This window comes from Stegodyphus dumicola, chromosome 10 (genome assembly GCF_044657685.1).
Source record: "Stegodyphus dumicola isolate Sdum_Otavi_A_Nest chromosome 10, ASM4465768v1".
NCBI classification, from domain to species: domain Eukaryota; kingdom Metazoa; phylum Arthropoda; class Arachnida; order Araneae; family Eresidae; genus Stegodyphus; species Stegodyphus dumicola.
The window spans coordinates 37,108,923-37,125,788 of NC_140777.1; the positions used below are offsets into that span (position 1 = coordinate 37,108,923).

General features: G+C 31.6%; 1 protein-coding gene across 2 annotated transcripts in view; it reads right to left on the bottom strand.

Annotated features, from left to right (window-relative positions):
• Positions 1-5,112: 5,112 nt before the first annotated feature.
• Positions 5,113-16,866, bottom strand: part of LOC118191885 (kin of IRRE-like protein 3) — a 769,953-nt gene continuing 758,199 nt past the window's right edge. The window contains exons 13-14 of one of the 2 annotated variants that reach the window (XM_085824875.1): positions 12,608-12,876; positions 5,113-6,108 (exon numbers count right to left, since the gene is read on the bottom strand). In XM_085824875.1, the coding sequence (XP_085681001.1) occupies positions 12,631-12,876 (246 nt within the window). In that variant the 3' untranslated portion in view covers positions 5,113-6,108; positions 12,608-12,630. Of the gene's footprint in view, positions 6,109-12,607; positions 12,880-16,866 lie in introns of both variants that reach the window. The other variant, XM_085824874.1, reaches the window with a different exon arrangement.

Genomic DNA, 16,866 nt, shown 5'->3' on the forward strand with positions numbered 1-16,866 from the left:
TCCAAAAAGAGGAAAAATAGAAGAAACGAGGTGCATAATTTGCCTAAGGAGTCTCGTTGCCTTCTATCTCGGTTACAAGAAATTCCCCCCAAAATTAATTTCTCCGGAAAAGACAACATAATGAAGCCATGATTATCTTACGCAGACATAGCAAAGAGAAAAACCCAAAAAGAAGTCTTGTTTCAACAAAAAGAATTTTTAAACTGGCTACTGCTGCACAAAAGTATGTAAATAATATCAATAATTTGTACAATTATTTAGCAGTTAAAAGTAATGTTGAAAACAGCAACTCAATGAGTAATAAAATGCAAGTCTCTGAATTCCTTAGTTCCTTTGAGCATATCTCCGGACTTAACGATATTTTTGGAAAGAACAAAATCTACATCATGTATAATGTAAAGGAAACTTTTATACCAAAGTTTAAAACACGGTAACAAAATGATCATATTCTTCGAAATCATTAATGAAAGAAAGGAAAAAAAAAAAAAAGAAATTGTAACTCCATTTTATTGCCCTATACCAACCTAACTATTTACCTGAGTTTTGTAGGTAACTTATCCAGTCTGTTTATATTCTGTATTTTAGTCCCTTAGATTAGTCGTTTACTTTAACTTTTAAAACAGCTTTTTTTTCTGGTATCTTAAGTTTCTCCCTCTCGCCAGCTTCACTGTTGGTTCCGAGCGGATCTGATTAGATGTCATTCCCACACCTTCTCACCTAGTACCTACCAGGTTGCAAGCTAGCTGAAGTGTAGTTCGTCATGGCGTTAAACTTCGATTCTCACGAATGTAATTTGTATTCGGAAGACTTATCAAGCTCCTTAGAGATGAACTTATATCAATTCTTCCAAAGTTTATGTTAGCCAAAGAAAAATTAATGGCCAGTTTCAATAATATGTTCTTCACACAGTGGGGGTTACCCACAGGAGCCTGATGTTAGTGTCTCCGCACAGCTGTGTTTCCAGTGCTGAATTGCTTCATGCAGTCTCAAGTTAAACTATTATAATGAGATAGGATACTATTTTGATCAGTTAATTATTTCCTGTGTTACCATCTTTCCTACGAATTTGCATTTACGAAGAAAGGTCTTAAAGTACATGGACTTATTCAAGAACTTTTAGTCTCCTATGTTTTCAGATTTGTGATCTACGTACAAAATGAATTTTGTCATGGTAACTACCTTCCTACGGCACTACTTCTGAAAATGCCTATTATTTAAAAAACATAACCCGATATTTGGTTATGTTTTTTAAATAATATGCACATAGACTTATTCAAGAACTTTTAGTCTCCTATGTTTTCAGATTTGTGATCTACGTACAAAATGAATTTTGTCATGGTAACTACCTTCCTACGGCATTACTTCTGAAAATGCCTATTATTTAAGAAACATAACCCTATATTTGAATTGAACATTGCATCTCTAAGACGATTGTCTTCAAAGAAGATAAAAACCAACTAGAACTGTGGGATGTCTTAATAGGAAGAATTCACTATACATTTTTATTAGATAATTTCAAAATATAGAAGACTACTTTTGAGCAAATTATTTCCTGATTCCATACTTTATACGTGACTAGAAAAAAATAAGCAATTTTAATGAAAATTAAGTTTAAAATTATTCGAGATATTTCTCAAAATGCGTGACTGTTTGTATTCGCTTAATTCAGAGAGGATAGGAAACTCAAAATGTCATTTTGAGAAATATAGAAAATATTTAAACAAGGAAGCCAAAATTGGACATGGATTTATTTCAATAAAAATGCACAAATTATTTTATTTAATAGCCGCACCAAATGTAAAAAAAAATATTCAAAATGGTCTAATATTACATCACAGGTCCACGACAAATCGGATCACCAAGTCATGAGATCCTTTGACAGTTCACAATATTGTCTTAAAAGACATGCAGCAAAGCTTTCAAATATATACACGTTATATTCACCATTCTCGTGAGATGATGAGTGATATCGAGGCCAAGATGGAAAGAGCTTATATAAAGTGATGGAATTAACCTGGTAAGAACAGGAAGGACCGAAACTGTTAAAACATTTTTCAGAAGATTCAAAAAATCCTATCCTCATCACTTCAGTTGTTGAGACACCTATCAAAGAACGTTCATTCTAAAAGAAAAACTATGTCTGTGAAATTAATGCAAATAAAGATAATGCTCAAATAGCTAAAAAATATACAGTTTGGAATTTTAAAGAGTAGAAATAAACCAGATCATACAGAAACATTCTCTAGCTACAGGAATTACGTGAAGGCTTAACTTGTTTCTGAATATCGACTATTTCTGTTTACCAATGAACAAATACAATGAAAAGTCTAAAATATTACAACTGTCAAAGCTGTTGAGTAATTACTTCAATGAACTTGATATAATGATAAATAACTATCAGATTTCACGAACAAATGAGTGCTTTCTTTCTCTCAAAAAAATTACCAACGTTTTCTTTAGATGATCTAGGATAGTAAAATTTTTCTTAGTTCTGATATCTCTTTTAGATTGAATTCTGAAGAATAGTTGATTTCCAAGGGTCTGAATTTTAAACTTCAAATAAATAATTCTTACATTTAAAATTACATCTAGAACAGCTTAACAAGGGAATTTTTTTTAAATAGGTTATATTAGAGTATATATTTCCCGATCCAAGTAAACTTAACTATAATGTAAAATTTTAAGGAATAGATAAAGCTGTAAAAGCAGTGTATATTGTTGTTGCTTGAATCCTGCAAACAGTAAAATAATATAAGTAAAAATTAATGAAAATGGCACGAAATTAGAAACTAATTGAATTGATTCAATGCCGCTAATATATATATATATATATATGTATAAAGTACCATATTACTTACTATCCTAACCGCAAATAATGTGTACGTGCACAGTATCACGTCAAATGATATAGTAGACTTATAATCGGTACTAATTTCCAAATATCGCAGATATCTGCAAAGTTAGAAGGCATGCGGATCATGTAAAGCATAGGTTAAGGCTGCAATATTAGTTATCGACGGCAATAAGTTTGAAAGTGCCATTAAATCTGGCTTGAAATTTTTACATTATATATTGATGTTTATTTACCAGTAGTGTGAAATAAAATTTACAGCCAGCCAAAAACGAAACGTGTTCGTAAAAAGTCTTTGAACTGACTGGAGATTCTTTTCATGTGACATAAGAAATTTTCAATAAATCTCATCTGCCAGCCTACTCAGATAAAATGTTCAACATGCCATAGCGTGTATGTTATGGCAGCTGAGTCTATATTATGTCCATTTTTGGTTAAAGATGCAAACATTGTAGAACAGAACGGCTGCAAACATTTGTCATTCTCTGATGATTCATGAAGAGGATGAATATGATTTCATAAAATAGAAGATGTGGACTTAAACACACAGAATATGGATGAGATTTTTTTTGTTTAATTTTACCATTTATATAATTTAATTAGCGGAGTAGTCAAATGAGTTTCCTAAAAGTAGAATGAATGATGTAGATTGAAGATTTTACTGAATACTAAATTCGTAACATCAGCTTAGGTCCGCTTAAATCTATCACTAACTGTGAATGTGAACCTATTTATAATAGTATATGACAGAATAGTATTACAGTAGTATAGGAAAGGTAGTTACAAGACCGACGTTTTTGAACTGCAAGATGCAATGCCACTTTTCTTAGTTCCGACGTATATTTTGTCATTAAAAAATATATGGTATCAGTTAAGAGCAAAAATGATGTCCAATATACTCGTATTTTGAGGTAAGCTCGTACAGACCTTAGAAATTTTGAAGAGTGATCTCTAGAAAATTCGCTATACCCTAACACAAAATTGAATCAAGTGTTCAGCTTACCGCGCGCATAATTCACAAGTGCACATTAGTAACGCGTTTAAAAATGCACCAATGAGCTTCTATTGCTCTTGTGATGCTGAATATTTGAAACTGTGCAGATGAGAGCATATTGTTTGCATATGGTTTATTTTGTATTTGTTTTGTAGTTATAAATGTATGGCATATAAATCCTGCTATCATTTTATTAGATAATCTCGTGTTTCTTTCATTTTATAAGTATATTTAAACTTCAAAATTTCACTTTCGCGAATCTTATTACGCACTGATATTCGGATCAATGTTCGTGGGATATTATTGCTCTTTATATGGAGAAAATGACTCAAGCTGCAATTAGCTTAAAATATTATGCACTTACGAACCCCTGTGGATTGAGAGAATTCAAGTGTATATATATATCTATATATTTATTGAGCTGAAAATGTTACAATTAATCTAGTATTTTTTTTCACAATGCTTGCATTCTTTTGATTTTGAAAGTGTAAGGTTCAAAATATTTATTGTGAATGATCTGATTATACCTATTGTTATCATTAAATGTTTTGCATGAATAAATTAAATATATTCGTTGCGAATAAAATAAATTCATTGTGTTTCAAGATTATTTCTTGTGCAAGAAATATCTTTAAGTGTGAACAGTTAATGCGTAGAAATGTAAATTAACAAAGTTCTCTTTGTATTAAACTGTTCATTGGCTATTATTATGGAACACCTTTTTCATAAAGACTCTAATAAAAATTCTAAGACTTCTACTATTTACATGTATAATTATGCTTATATTTGATCTAACTTAACACTGAAAATTTTCACAAGAAATCCACGATGCTTTAATTATTTTGCACAGGAAATTGCGTGGCAAAATATTTTTAGCCATCTTGCTTAAAGAGCTGAAAAGTTCATGTGAAATGACAGAAATATTACTGGAAGTGCATTGGTCCATTCTAGAAGTCTCTCCTTTGGTGGCGATACAGATACGCATTTAAGAAAAGAGCTTACTGGCTGATATGTTGATAGGTAGAAGCACAGGATAGCATCAGAAACTTACACTTAAATTCCTTACAACTGTATGCAACATATTTTTAAAGGTGTATGTGACGCAGTAATATTTTTACACTCCATACGTTACATAATTTCCGTTTGGTAACGAGTATATAAAAGCAAAGGCTCTCTAGATTTACATTTTACTCAAAATGTTTAGCGGAGCCACTTGTATGTAAGGCAAATGGAGTTGTGCATTATTTTCCTTTATTTAAAAGAAAATCTCTGTTACAGAATTTACACATAGCCGTGCAAATAAATTTTATTTATCTAGAAAAGTGTTTTATATATCAATTTTTACAAAACATTTATACAAATCTTTCGAACAGTACAATTTTCTTAAATATTCAGCACTCCTTTATTCAGATGAAATATTTTAGGAAACTTCCACATATACTCGCAGACTGATAACTACAATGAGGGTCTAAAGTGTAACGTCGCTTTGAGTACATACATAGTTTTTCTGCTGCTTGGCTAAAGTTATATTCTTTCAATAATTGATTCCCGTTCGTCTTCTCACAAAAATGTCCAAAGCATTGCATTAAAGAAACAAGAAAGCATATTTCACACAAAACAACGTAAAATATTTCTTTAAAACATTGTATGTGAATATTATTTCTTTAAACTTACGTTCGTGCGTTGTCCACAGGCATTTATTTGTAATACAGTACAATATCGTACAACACAATAACATTTTTCGTTATGAAATCACCAGAGAAATTTAAAAATGATGTTTATTTTGCACAAGTTCAGAGCTTTCACCGTAGAAAAATCAACCATTAGTAAAGTTCAGCTAGGCATCTCTGTATGATTAATTCTCTCATTATTTTCCTAAAAAATATTATTCAGTATAAATACTACAGATCTCATGAAACTCTATAAACATCATTTCAGAATGAAAAATCTTTGGCCTCTTCCTGCAATTCCTCAAGCAGTTGTTAGTCCTAGTGGAGTTTATCAACAGCTTTGCATTAAGCTCTGAAATATGTTGCTGCATATTGGATTCTTCAGGATTTTTTCATTAGTTACATGAATAAATATAGTACAATCATTCGCTGGAATCATAGCCGTCAGTATATTTCTTGTATCTAGAAACAGTAGTTGCTCTAATTTTATTTTTTCCAAATCCAAACTTGGCAGCGATTTTCTCCAATGAAAACTATCATTAACTGCAGTTGGCGGGCGCGCAAATGATAGAGAAGTAGTGAGAGGTTGTCCTCTGGAAAAAAAAGAAAAAATGCAGTTAATTCATTTTTGAAGCACAACGAAAAAATAGCTTAGTTCTTTGATATTAAATGAACAGATGCACTTGATAAATTAGCTGGTGTCTAAATAAACAATTAAACGAAAAGGCATGTGTTAAGGGGAAAAAAACCTAAATAATTATTGCTGTTACATTCACAAAATCATTTTCATATTTACATTTATTTTTGAATTACTTTTATATAAAGTTCTTAATAAGATTTTTTTTAATCTGACGGTACTTAAAAATCCTCTGATTTCCACTCATATTGTATGCATGCAAAATAGGTAACACGGAAAACCAGAAATTGGCTGATTCACTAGTAAATCGCGAATGCGTGCTCTAAATCAGCGTTCAGTAATTGCAATTAGCTATTAGAATATTATTAATTTATTTAACTGAGATCAGTCAACTCCTGATTAACAGAGTGGAATTAACCGAGTTTTAGATTAATTGGGCCTTGCGTAAAAAATATTAATTTATTGCGGAATAATTTAAAACTTGCTTTACTACCAATAATTTGGCCTCTGGTTCACTGAATAAGGTTGAATAAGAAGCGCATTTATCGGAACTATTTTCAAATCAGGGTGCCCTAAAGTGCATGCCTCCAATATATCTTGTATAGTAGAGAGAACTAGACTAATGGACTAGTCCTTCAAGTTAAGTGCTAGGGCTCAAAAAGGGAAGGTATACTAAGAGTTATTCCCGTGTGAATATTTTTGAAATTATATGCATGTAAAATAGATGGAAATTACATACGAAACACATGATATGAACATCACTTATATTAAACATGTAAATGAAATACCTCAGCACGTATGTTATCCAATGCTAAAATTAAATGACTATCACAAGAAAGATCTACTATCATAAATCGTCGGCTTAAAGCAAAACTGTCTGCGGGAGACACAAACGAGTATTCCTACTGCTTACGAATGCTTCGTATGCAGTAGGGATAGCGAGCGACTAAATATTATTATTTGGGATTTGCTTTATCCCCAAGAGCATTGTTGAAAACATTTTGCATATATTGTTTCGTAAAGCCATTTATAACTCAGCATCTTTAGAAAAAAAGACATATACACTGCAGAGGAAAAAGGGGATGAGTTCCATATCTCCCGTTCTACTGGGCCGATTGATAAAATTCAACTTAACGTTTTCCATGCCTCAAAAGAGCGACTTAGAATATGTATTATATTTATATGTAGCATTGTTTTAATATAGATATTTTGACATAAAATCGGCCGTTTTCTGAAATGACATGCTAACGTTTCTCCATAATTCGATTCTATGACGCAAATTATGCCAAACTGCCAAGTTTTGTAAAAATTAGCTCCCAAAATTTCAGCCCCTCCTTTATCATCCTTTATAGTCATCTCAACGGTTGTTTAAAAATTGCGTTTGCAGACGACTTACTATTAATTGTCCAAGGAAAGATTTTGAATAACATTCTTTTGAGAGCACAAGAAGTTCTAGATTTTGTCTCCAGTTGGGCGATTTCTTATAAACTCACTTTCAATCCTTCAAAACGTAAAGCTATGCTTGTTCCCAGTACGTTTGATGAACAAAATATTGCTTCTTTGATGATCGAAAATTCTCCGTTGGAATTTGTAGAAAATGTTAAATATCTTGGTGTCATTCTTGAGCAAAAATTAACATGGAAAATTCACATTGAATTCCTTTCTGCTAAATGTGAAAAAATTATTAATGGCTTTCACCGAATTGCCAAAAATACTTTTGGAGTAAGCTACGATGTTAAGAAACTCATGTATAAGCAGTGTATTGTACCTTTCATTTCGTACGGTTGTCGTGCTTGGGGACATGTTCTTGCCAAGAAGGTTAACAAAAGAAATTTAAGAAAGATTCAACGGAGAATTATTCTTCGTATTATTAGAGGTATAGAACCTTAAGCTATGAGGCTACCTTTGTTCTTGCAGGAGTTCCGCCTATTGATTTTGAAATTGCATATAAGAATAATATTTTTGAGTCATTGGCAACTCATGCTTCGGAAGACTGTATTAATGGAATTGTCCCCTTCACTGATCTTCCTCATCCCGCTTCTTTAGAACCCATAAATTTCTGCGATTATAAAGAGACTGCTGAAATAAGTTTTCATATGGTTTTCTTTACAGATGGCAGCAAGATGAACAACAAGGTTGGCTTGCATTTGTTCTTTTTGAAGGCCATTCCGAGATTTGTTTTCTTAGACACTGTATGCGGAATGAATGTACAGTTTTTCAAGCAGAACTTCTGTGCATTTATCTTGCCGTCAAATGGATCCAGGATCATGGGACAACATCCTCAAAGTACCTTATTTGTTCTGATTCTTTTTCTTCTCTTCAACGTTTGAACAGTATTACCAGCTGCGATAAATTAGTTATCGAAACCCTAGTAACTGTTAGTTCACTTAGAATTAGAGGTATTGATATCTGCTTTGCTTATGTGCGTGTTCATCATGGTTTCTATGGAAATGAAAGAGCTGATTTCTTAGCTAAAGATGCCTTAAATTTACCCATTGATATCAACATTAGCATTCCAAAGAGTTATTGGAAGTCCTTGCATTATAAAAAGCTTTTAGCTATGTGGAATGAGGAATACATTTCATCTTGTAATGCAGAAGTCACCAAAAAGTTCCTTCCGTCTATAAGAATATAGACTGAATAATTCTATAAGAATAGACTGAATTCCGAGTCTTTCCTCTCTTTAAATTTTAAAGTGTCTCAGTTTCTATCTGGTCACGGTAAATTTGCAAGTTATCTGTTTCGTTTTAATCTACGATCAAACAATTTATGTGAATGTTCAAAAAGAGTTCCTCAGGATGTGGAACATTTGATCTTCTCGTGCCATACATTTGATGGCCCTAGATTATGCTTACAGAACGATTTGAAAATGTTCGGAGTGACTTGGCCAGTGAACTTATCTGTTTTCGTGAAGTCCAGATTGCTGTTCTCTGCTTTTGTTCGCTTTATTTATGCATGTAATTTTTAATGTTTATTTATACGTGTAACCTTTAATGTTCTAGTTAACTTACTTCTATAAGCCCCGTGTTGTACGTATGTGGTGCACGGGGAGTCTGTATGTTCTCAAAGAAAAAAAAATGCTGAATATGATAGAGATTTATTAATATCTCTTTCTTTATTAAACTTACTTGATTCCTTCTTCCAGAATTCAAAATGTAGGTTTAATCCAAATATAGTTCGCTCATTTTTTATGATTTATTTTTAAAATTTGTATTCTTGAATACATTTTATCAATTTTTCGAAAACATTTTTGTATTACCACCTACAAAATTTTAACATCGTCTTAAAGTAGATGTATTTCTAAGCATACCCGCAAAACTTTAGACTTTTGTATTCAAAATTCCTTGTACGGAATATTAAATTATACGCATTTTTTCTTGCATTTCATTTAAACTTATTGGATTGAATTAAATCTACTTCGCCGACAGCGCATAAACCACAATAGAATAAATGCATTCTTTAAAATTCACTCTAGTATTTGTTTAACATAGCGATACTCTGGCGCTAGATTCACTTAACAGTATTAATAATTATATGACAGTTAACTTATAATTAATTAGTTAATTATAACGGAAACTAAGTTAACTGTTATATAATCCAATAATTATATAACAGTTAACTTATATACTTCGTTCATATTACAACTCATAATGCACAAAATTTATATCATTTAATGAATAGAATTATCTAATCGTTGCCACATGTTCTATTCAAATACCATGATAAAGCTAGAATGATGTATAAAAGAAATTAAGCAAACAAAACAAAAAGAAACAGTTTTTCACAGACGATTGAGTATTTCTCATTTAATTAATTTAGTTCTCACTTCGCGAGAAATGCATAAAAACTTAAAATATCTATATTAAAAATTACGAAGTAAATCTTAAACACTTATTTCCTCGAAAAAATTCCAGAAAGAATTAAGCATGATTTAATTGGCAATAATAAATGAATGCGTTATCTTTGTTGTTGCGAAGCTAAGTTTCTCTAGATTGGCAACAAATATACTAGTCTCTATTTCAAATGTAAACATAAACGGCCGCCATATAAAAAAGGCTTAGCGGCACTTAGACAACTTTAAAATTGCTGAGAATTCTCAAAATATTGCATACAGATTTACTAAAGGCATAAAAACCTTAACCGGAAGATAAAAACAACATAATACAATCCTTTTTAAAGCAAAAAATGTACGATTTACAAACATATAAGAGTAAAGAAACTGAGATCACTGAGCCGGGTAACAGAGTTGATGTATATATAAATATATTTATATACGTTTGGTGCGGCCGATTGCAACCAAAATACGAGGTGCACATCTACATATTATAGCAGACCTATATACAAAATTTCAACGTTCTGAGGCTACTCGTTTTTGAGTTATGCGAGATACGTACGTACGTACGTACGCACGTACGTACATACGTTCGTACAGACGCCACGAAAAATTCTCTTCAGAATTAATTTTACAGCAGTTTTATAATTTTTTTGAAGGAAAATAGTATTTTATTCTGTCCTTATCTACAGATATCACGCAAAAAATTGTTAAATTGCATTCGCTAGCGGTCATAATGGATATTTTCGTTGAAATATGCTGCCTGAAACTTTTCGCGATTACAATACTTCCTTTTTACTTCGTACAAGGAAGTAAAAAGGAAAGGAAAATAGGTCGCTATAACATTAAAGAGTTCGCTATGTGAATTATCCTTGGCGCAAACAGAAAAAAATGCGCAGAGATAAATTTTTGAATTTCTCCGTAAATTTCGAACCAAAATTTACAAAATTTAATATTTAGGCATGAATTGAGTCGTAAAATCGAAATATGGAAAAAAAATGGTATGTAATTTCAGCTAAAGGCCGATTTTGCTTCGAAATACTTATATTAGAGCAATGCTATATATAAATCTTCTAATTTGTGCTTTCGAGACATGAAAAACGCAATTTGAATTTCGTCAATCGGCCCAGTAGAACGAGATATCCTGTCCCATTTTTTTTCGCAGTGTACTCTTCCGTTATTTCCAGAATGTTCATTTTATTTAGAATATTGTTTCAGTTTATGTATCTAAATCAATTTAGAATAAACTTCTTTAAATGTAATAATATTAGTAATATTTTCTGTTAATTAAATATGGCTTTTTTTCTATGTTTTTAAACTACCCTCGAACTAGTCGTGCTTTCTGTTATTCACAGACGCTGTTTCCGGTATGACTCCGGTAATTAAATAGCAAGGTCAGTAGAAAAAGGCTCTTCGCAATCAAGAGCAGTTGGTTTAGTTTACTTGATTATGACAATTTTAAATTAATCACAGATATTATCATGAATTCAGAATATTCAGCATTCATTACAAAACAGCAAAAGGATTCATGTCAATATTTGATGGATAAAATCTCATGCTACATCACATGGCAATGAGCTGGGCGATAAAGAAAAGCCTTACATATCAAGGAAGGCATCAGTAAGAGAGGCAACTTAAAATTAGAATGCCGAATAGCTGTTATATCTCATATAATCCAACTCTGCTTAAAAATTCACTCATTTTACCTATTACTAACTGTGCTGGGTTTCATCTTCTTCCCAAATTTCGCGAAATTGGAATTGCTTTTCGATCTAGAATATCCAGCTTAAGTCTCTATAAGGACATGGTCTCTTCGCAACGTTTTACTATCAACTTGGATTTTTCTGTACTGAAGATCGCGTCTGCGGGGACATACGATCCACAGAGCATTATAAAATGAAATGTCTTTAACGAAGAATAAGACATTAAATTTTCTGTAGGTACATTCATCTCTTTCAAAATGATCGTTTATTAAAGAACGTTCTTAAATCTTGTGCTTAAAATTTCTAAAATTAAGAATCTACTTTCTGCATTAAGAAAAATAATTGTCAGCTCACTTAATATGGATATAACAGTAGCATATTTAACTCTTCTTTTTAAATTTCATTATTTTATTTATAAGCCAACACATAGTAATTTTTATGACGCTTAATTAAAACGATGTAATCATTTTGTATGATGTTCAATTTTATGAATGTTTTTTCGAATTTTATGAACTCCATGATCTGTGGAATTTATTAAGTTTATTTTTAATGTAATTGTTTAATTTCAGTTTTTTAATTCCTCTTTCATATACATGTATTTAAAAACTCATATATTGAAACTGCACGTTACAAAATGAAAAATTCAAAAAATTGAGTTGCTACTTAAAGTAGTTGTAATAAATTTAATTAATGATAGATGTGGAACAGTAGTTAAAAACAGGTGTCCCCATTCATTTTTAGTTGAATCGTAAGTACTGTAAAGTATAGAACTATTCGATTTACGGTTTTCTGTAATTAATTTAACTATCCTAAACGGTATGGGTGAAATAAAAAATCATTCCTAATTTTTTGCATATCTTCCTCGCATGTTAAAAAATCTATAAGGTTTTTTGGAGTACTTTAATATCTATGTCACTTACCGTGGCTTCCAGTGCCATACATATCACACATCTGTCTGTCTTGCTGCCACCATGACAGGCTGTTTTGTTATCACACTAGTTGGGGATGAGGCAGATGTAACAATAGGACTTTCTTCAATCGTTGGCAGGGTGTGTAGTGGTAAGGTATGTCGAGGATCCAAATTCATGCTGTCGTCTGCTGGTCTGTGGAACTGTAGAGCAACTGCTTCAACTGGTTGAGATGGCCACTCTGCAGCGGTTTGTGGCCATGCACCTTTAGTGCAGGGAAGCTGCTGAAATAAAATATAGATGTGAACTAGTTATTAGGGTCAAATAAAACATTTAATATACAAAGTGCATAAATAAAGTAATCGGATAACTTTTTACTAAATAAAAACGTTTACTAGCCTTCGAATAAATCTATGTCATTTATATTGTTCAATATAATCGCCAGAGCAGTCTATACAATATTTCAATGTTTATTTTAGGTCATGGAAATACGACTTATAAGCGTTTGAGCTAAACAATCACAAAATATGCGCAACATTTGATTTAATATCCGAGACGTTTTCAAATCTGTGTCCTTTCATGGCCATCTAAAGCTTTGGAAAGAGGAAAAAAATTCAACAGGCAATGAGTCAGGAGAATATGGTTAGTGATTTATCACTGTAATTGAACGCTTAACAAGATACAGTTGTACAGAGAATGCTGTATGAGATACAGCATTACCGTGGAAAAGAAACCATTGCCCAAAATCAAAAGGTTCCTCCCATACTCACTTGCCTTATCCTGTTTCTTAATCGAAAAATTACCTCATTGTAAAAATGCTGAATAACTGATTGGTTTTCAGGAACAGAAGCGTAGTGAAGAATCGTTTGTAATCAAAAAATGCAATCAGCATCACTCTAGTCTTTGATTTCGCCATCCGTGCTTTCTTGGAGACGACGGTGCGCTGTTGTCTTTTTGTCTGGGTCGTATTGTGGATACCAAGTCTCATCTCCCGCTTTGATACACTTTAGGAAATCGTTTCATATATCGCAATAGTCAGCAAATCTTCACAACAAGTTTTTCTCTGTCTTCCTTTCTACTGTTCTGTTGAATTCCGAGGCACAACGTTCCTGATTTTCAGATTTTCAATTGAAACTAACTTACTTCCTTTGCTTTCCCCAAGCATGTGTGAAAGTTGTTGAGGTTTTACATATCTAGCAACGTTTACCAAAGAACGAATTTACTCTACATTTCCCGCATTCTCTGAAGTTGAAAGGCACCCTATCTTTGTTTCATTTTCAACGCTTCAACAACATTTAAAGCCAGTTGTAGCACTCATAAACTTGGATTTTTGATAACAATGCATCACCATATACTGTTCGAATCATCTATAACGTTTGGGTAGCAGATTTATCTAATATGTAATAAAATGTAATGTTATAATGTTGTTCATTCTGAAAGAAAATATTTCTGTTCAATGCCTTCTCAGTAAATGAAAATTACTCCAGCGTTTTGATAGGCAAACGACAAACTAATCCGTTTAAATTGGCTTTATGAAGAGTTGAGATGTCACACGTTCTAAACATTCATTTATTCTTTCACACTTTATTTTATCGTTTGGTTCTTCAATTTGTCGGGCTATGTTATGGACGTACCTTGTATAAATAAAAATTATTTTATGAATGTATTTACTATTAATTTAAATCAATGTTTTTTTAAAAATATAAATGTCCCTTGATATAGTTCTTAATTTAATAAATAAAACGTTTAATTTCTAGTTATTTTACAAAATATTTAAATAGCACCATTATTATTTATTAATTAATTCTAGTTTTCTTGCTTTAAAAGTTTTTGCTCAAGATATTTTATCGGAAACCGCGCTGCAGTTTTTCTCATATATATTCCTGATTTTTTATTTTGATGTGTTTTTCATTTATTCATTTTTTAAACTGTTATTTTTTCTTAATTTTCTTATCGATTTTCAGTGGTTATGAAAAAATAAAATCTTAAGACCTCAAAATTGCAACTTCCAAATTATCTTAAAAGACAATGAGTAAAATCTGAAGGCAAGTGCTAAATTTTCAACTACAGTCGGCACAATCGAACAACTGTAAGCCTTATTCGTAAAACCGCCCACCAGCGGCCGAGCGGTAAAGTCGCTGAACACTGGTAGTTCGGTCCGAGGTTCGAATCCCGCGAACGGGCTGGCTGCATGGGTGTTTTCGTGGTTTTCCCCATGTGTAACGTGTATACGAGCCAGTTTTCCTTAGAAAGTCCTCCACGAAGTTATCCCTCCTCTTAGGCAAATAGTCCTCGAGGCTTTGCCATAATCACACACACACACTATTCATAAAACCTTATTCAAGAGTGTTATTATATCAATACTCGTAAAGGAAAATGTAACAAAAATTACACAAAAAGCATAATGTAAATTGGTAAAATTTGTTCACTGTATATGAAAGGTTATCATGACATGAATTTGTACAGATCAAGTTCACATGCGTACGGAAATAAGAAAACATTCAATAATCTCTATTCAGATGTTCTTTGAATTTTAGTCATTTATTAACTTTGTCTAAGCGTTAATAATCCCCATGTCTCCCGAAAGATGTTAAGCGTACTCAATAACATATATATTCGTTCCTTTTGAGAAAAATAAATCTAATAAAAGTCAAAAGTCTGAAACTTTTAAGTCCAGTTAGGTAATCTTCATAAAACTAAAAATAGCTGCCGAAACGATCTTTCAGATAATTATAGTTTGCATCTTTCTGTATTTTTCCTCTATTTTAAGGAATGATTTTATTATATTCGATAACATTAAAGTCGTAAATATTAAATATTTCTCAATTTATCATAGAAAACGATTATATTTCCATTTCAGATTGAGAAATTACAGAACGGCAAAATATAAAAGAATGTGGCTGCATTTGGTGAGCGATAATCTAATAACCTGGTGTAATTTAAGTCATTTTTACAGAAGTGAAAATTATATAAAATACAACTAACAAAAAAGTAAAATATATAATTTAAAGCTTTATGTTTGTATCAAAATGTAGGAAAAAAGAACTTCTAAAACATGAATTTACATATCATAAATTAAAAATACTGTGATGTGATTTTTCTGCATCAATGTTTCCTGGTTGAGGGTTAAACTTTGAGATAATTTTATTGTGAAGCCTTTTAACATGCACCATCAGTTTCACTGATGTTTGACTACGCATGACGCCTTTGCGAGTGTTAATTAAATATTTTATCTAAAACAAAAAGGAAGTTGTGGGATAAATTAATCAAAAGTAACAGCAGGTATTTTTAGGATACGTAAACTCTGGGAAAGTTTTAATAATTAAAAAACTAATCTAATCTTTAAACTTCTAATACTCTAATAACTTCTAATAATTGTAATCTAAACTTCTAACATTATATATATTTTTATACATTTAACGGTTAACTTATAAATTTAGTACTTGCTCTGTGTCAGGTATTCAGGATATTTTATTAAGGATTATATGACACTTCCACTGTTACCTCTTAAACGTTAGCTAGGGAAAGCAAAATATCTTTACCTATCGATCCAAGTCATCCATATTACCCAATATTTCCTAATTTGTTCTCCAGAAAAAAAAGGAAGCTAACGTAATTTTGTACAATCTTCAAAATTGTGTTGATTTAGAACAACAAAATCAAATTATTCGCCTGGCTCTTAATCCGCAGTAATTTATTTTGTTTTCCTCTTTTCTCAAAATATACATTATCTCTTGGTTCGTCAAAAAAGGTACTGGCGCAGATTCCATTTACCAATTGTTGTCAACTGCATATAAATTTTGAACTGGCAAAATCACTGCGTTCAATTACTGTGCGATTTTGTATGAAGTACAGAGATGTAATTGATAATTTTGAATACAAGCTATGCTTTCCCAAAACAGCACATTAAAATGCTCTTTTAGAGCTTCATTTATTACGCTGTATCAGAATTTACGTTCGTTATAAGCTCATAAATAATTTCATTTATTAAAAATAAAACAAAATGAAGATTAGTTTAACAGTTTATTATGCAATGCGGTTAAAAACGTTGCTGTGGGATTTTTTTTTTTTTTTTACATATTTGTTCACGAGATTTTGAATAACGGAATTTCTAATGTAGAGTTTTTACGCATCACTAGACCTAGTCATTCTCTTAAACCAGCACAAGTTTTATGATATAATTGGAAAAAATATAAATTAATGTGCAAAAGTTCTGACAAGTGACGCAATAATTGTGCTTTAATAAATTAAATAAAATGTTCTTTGCCTTC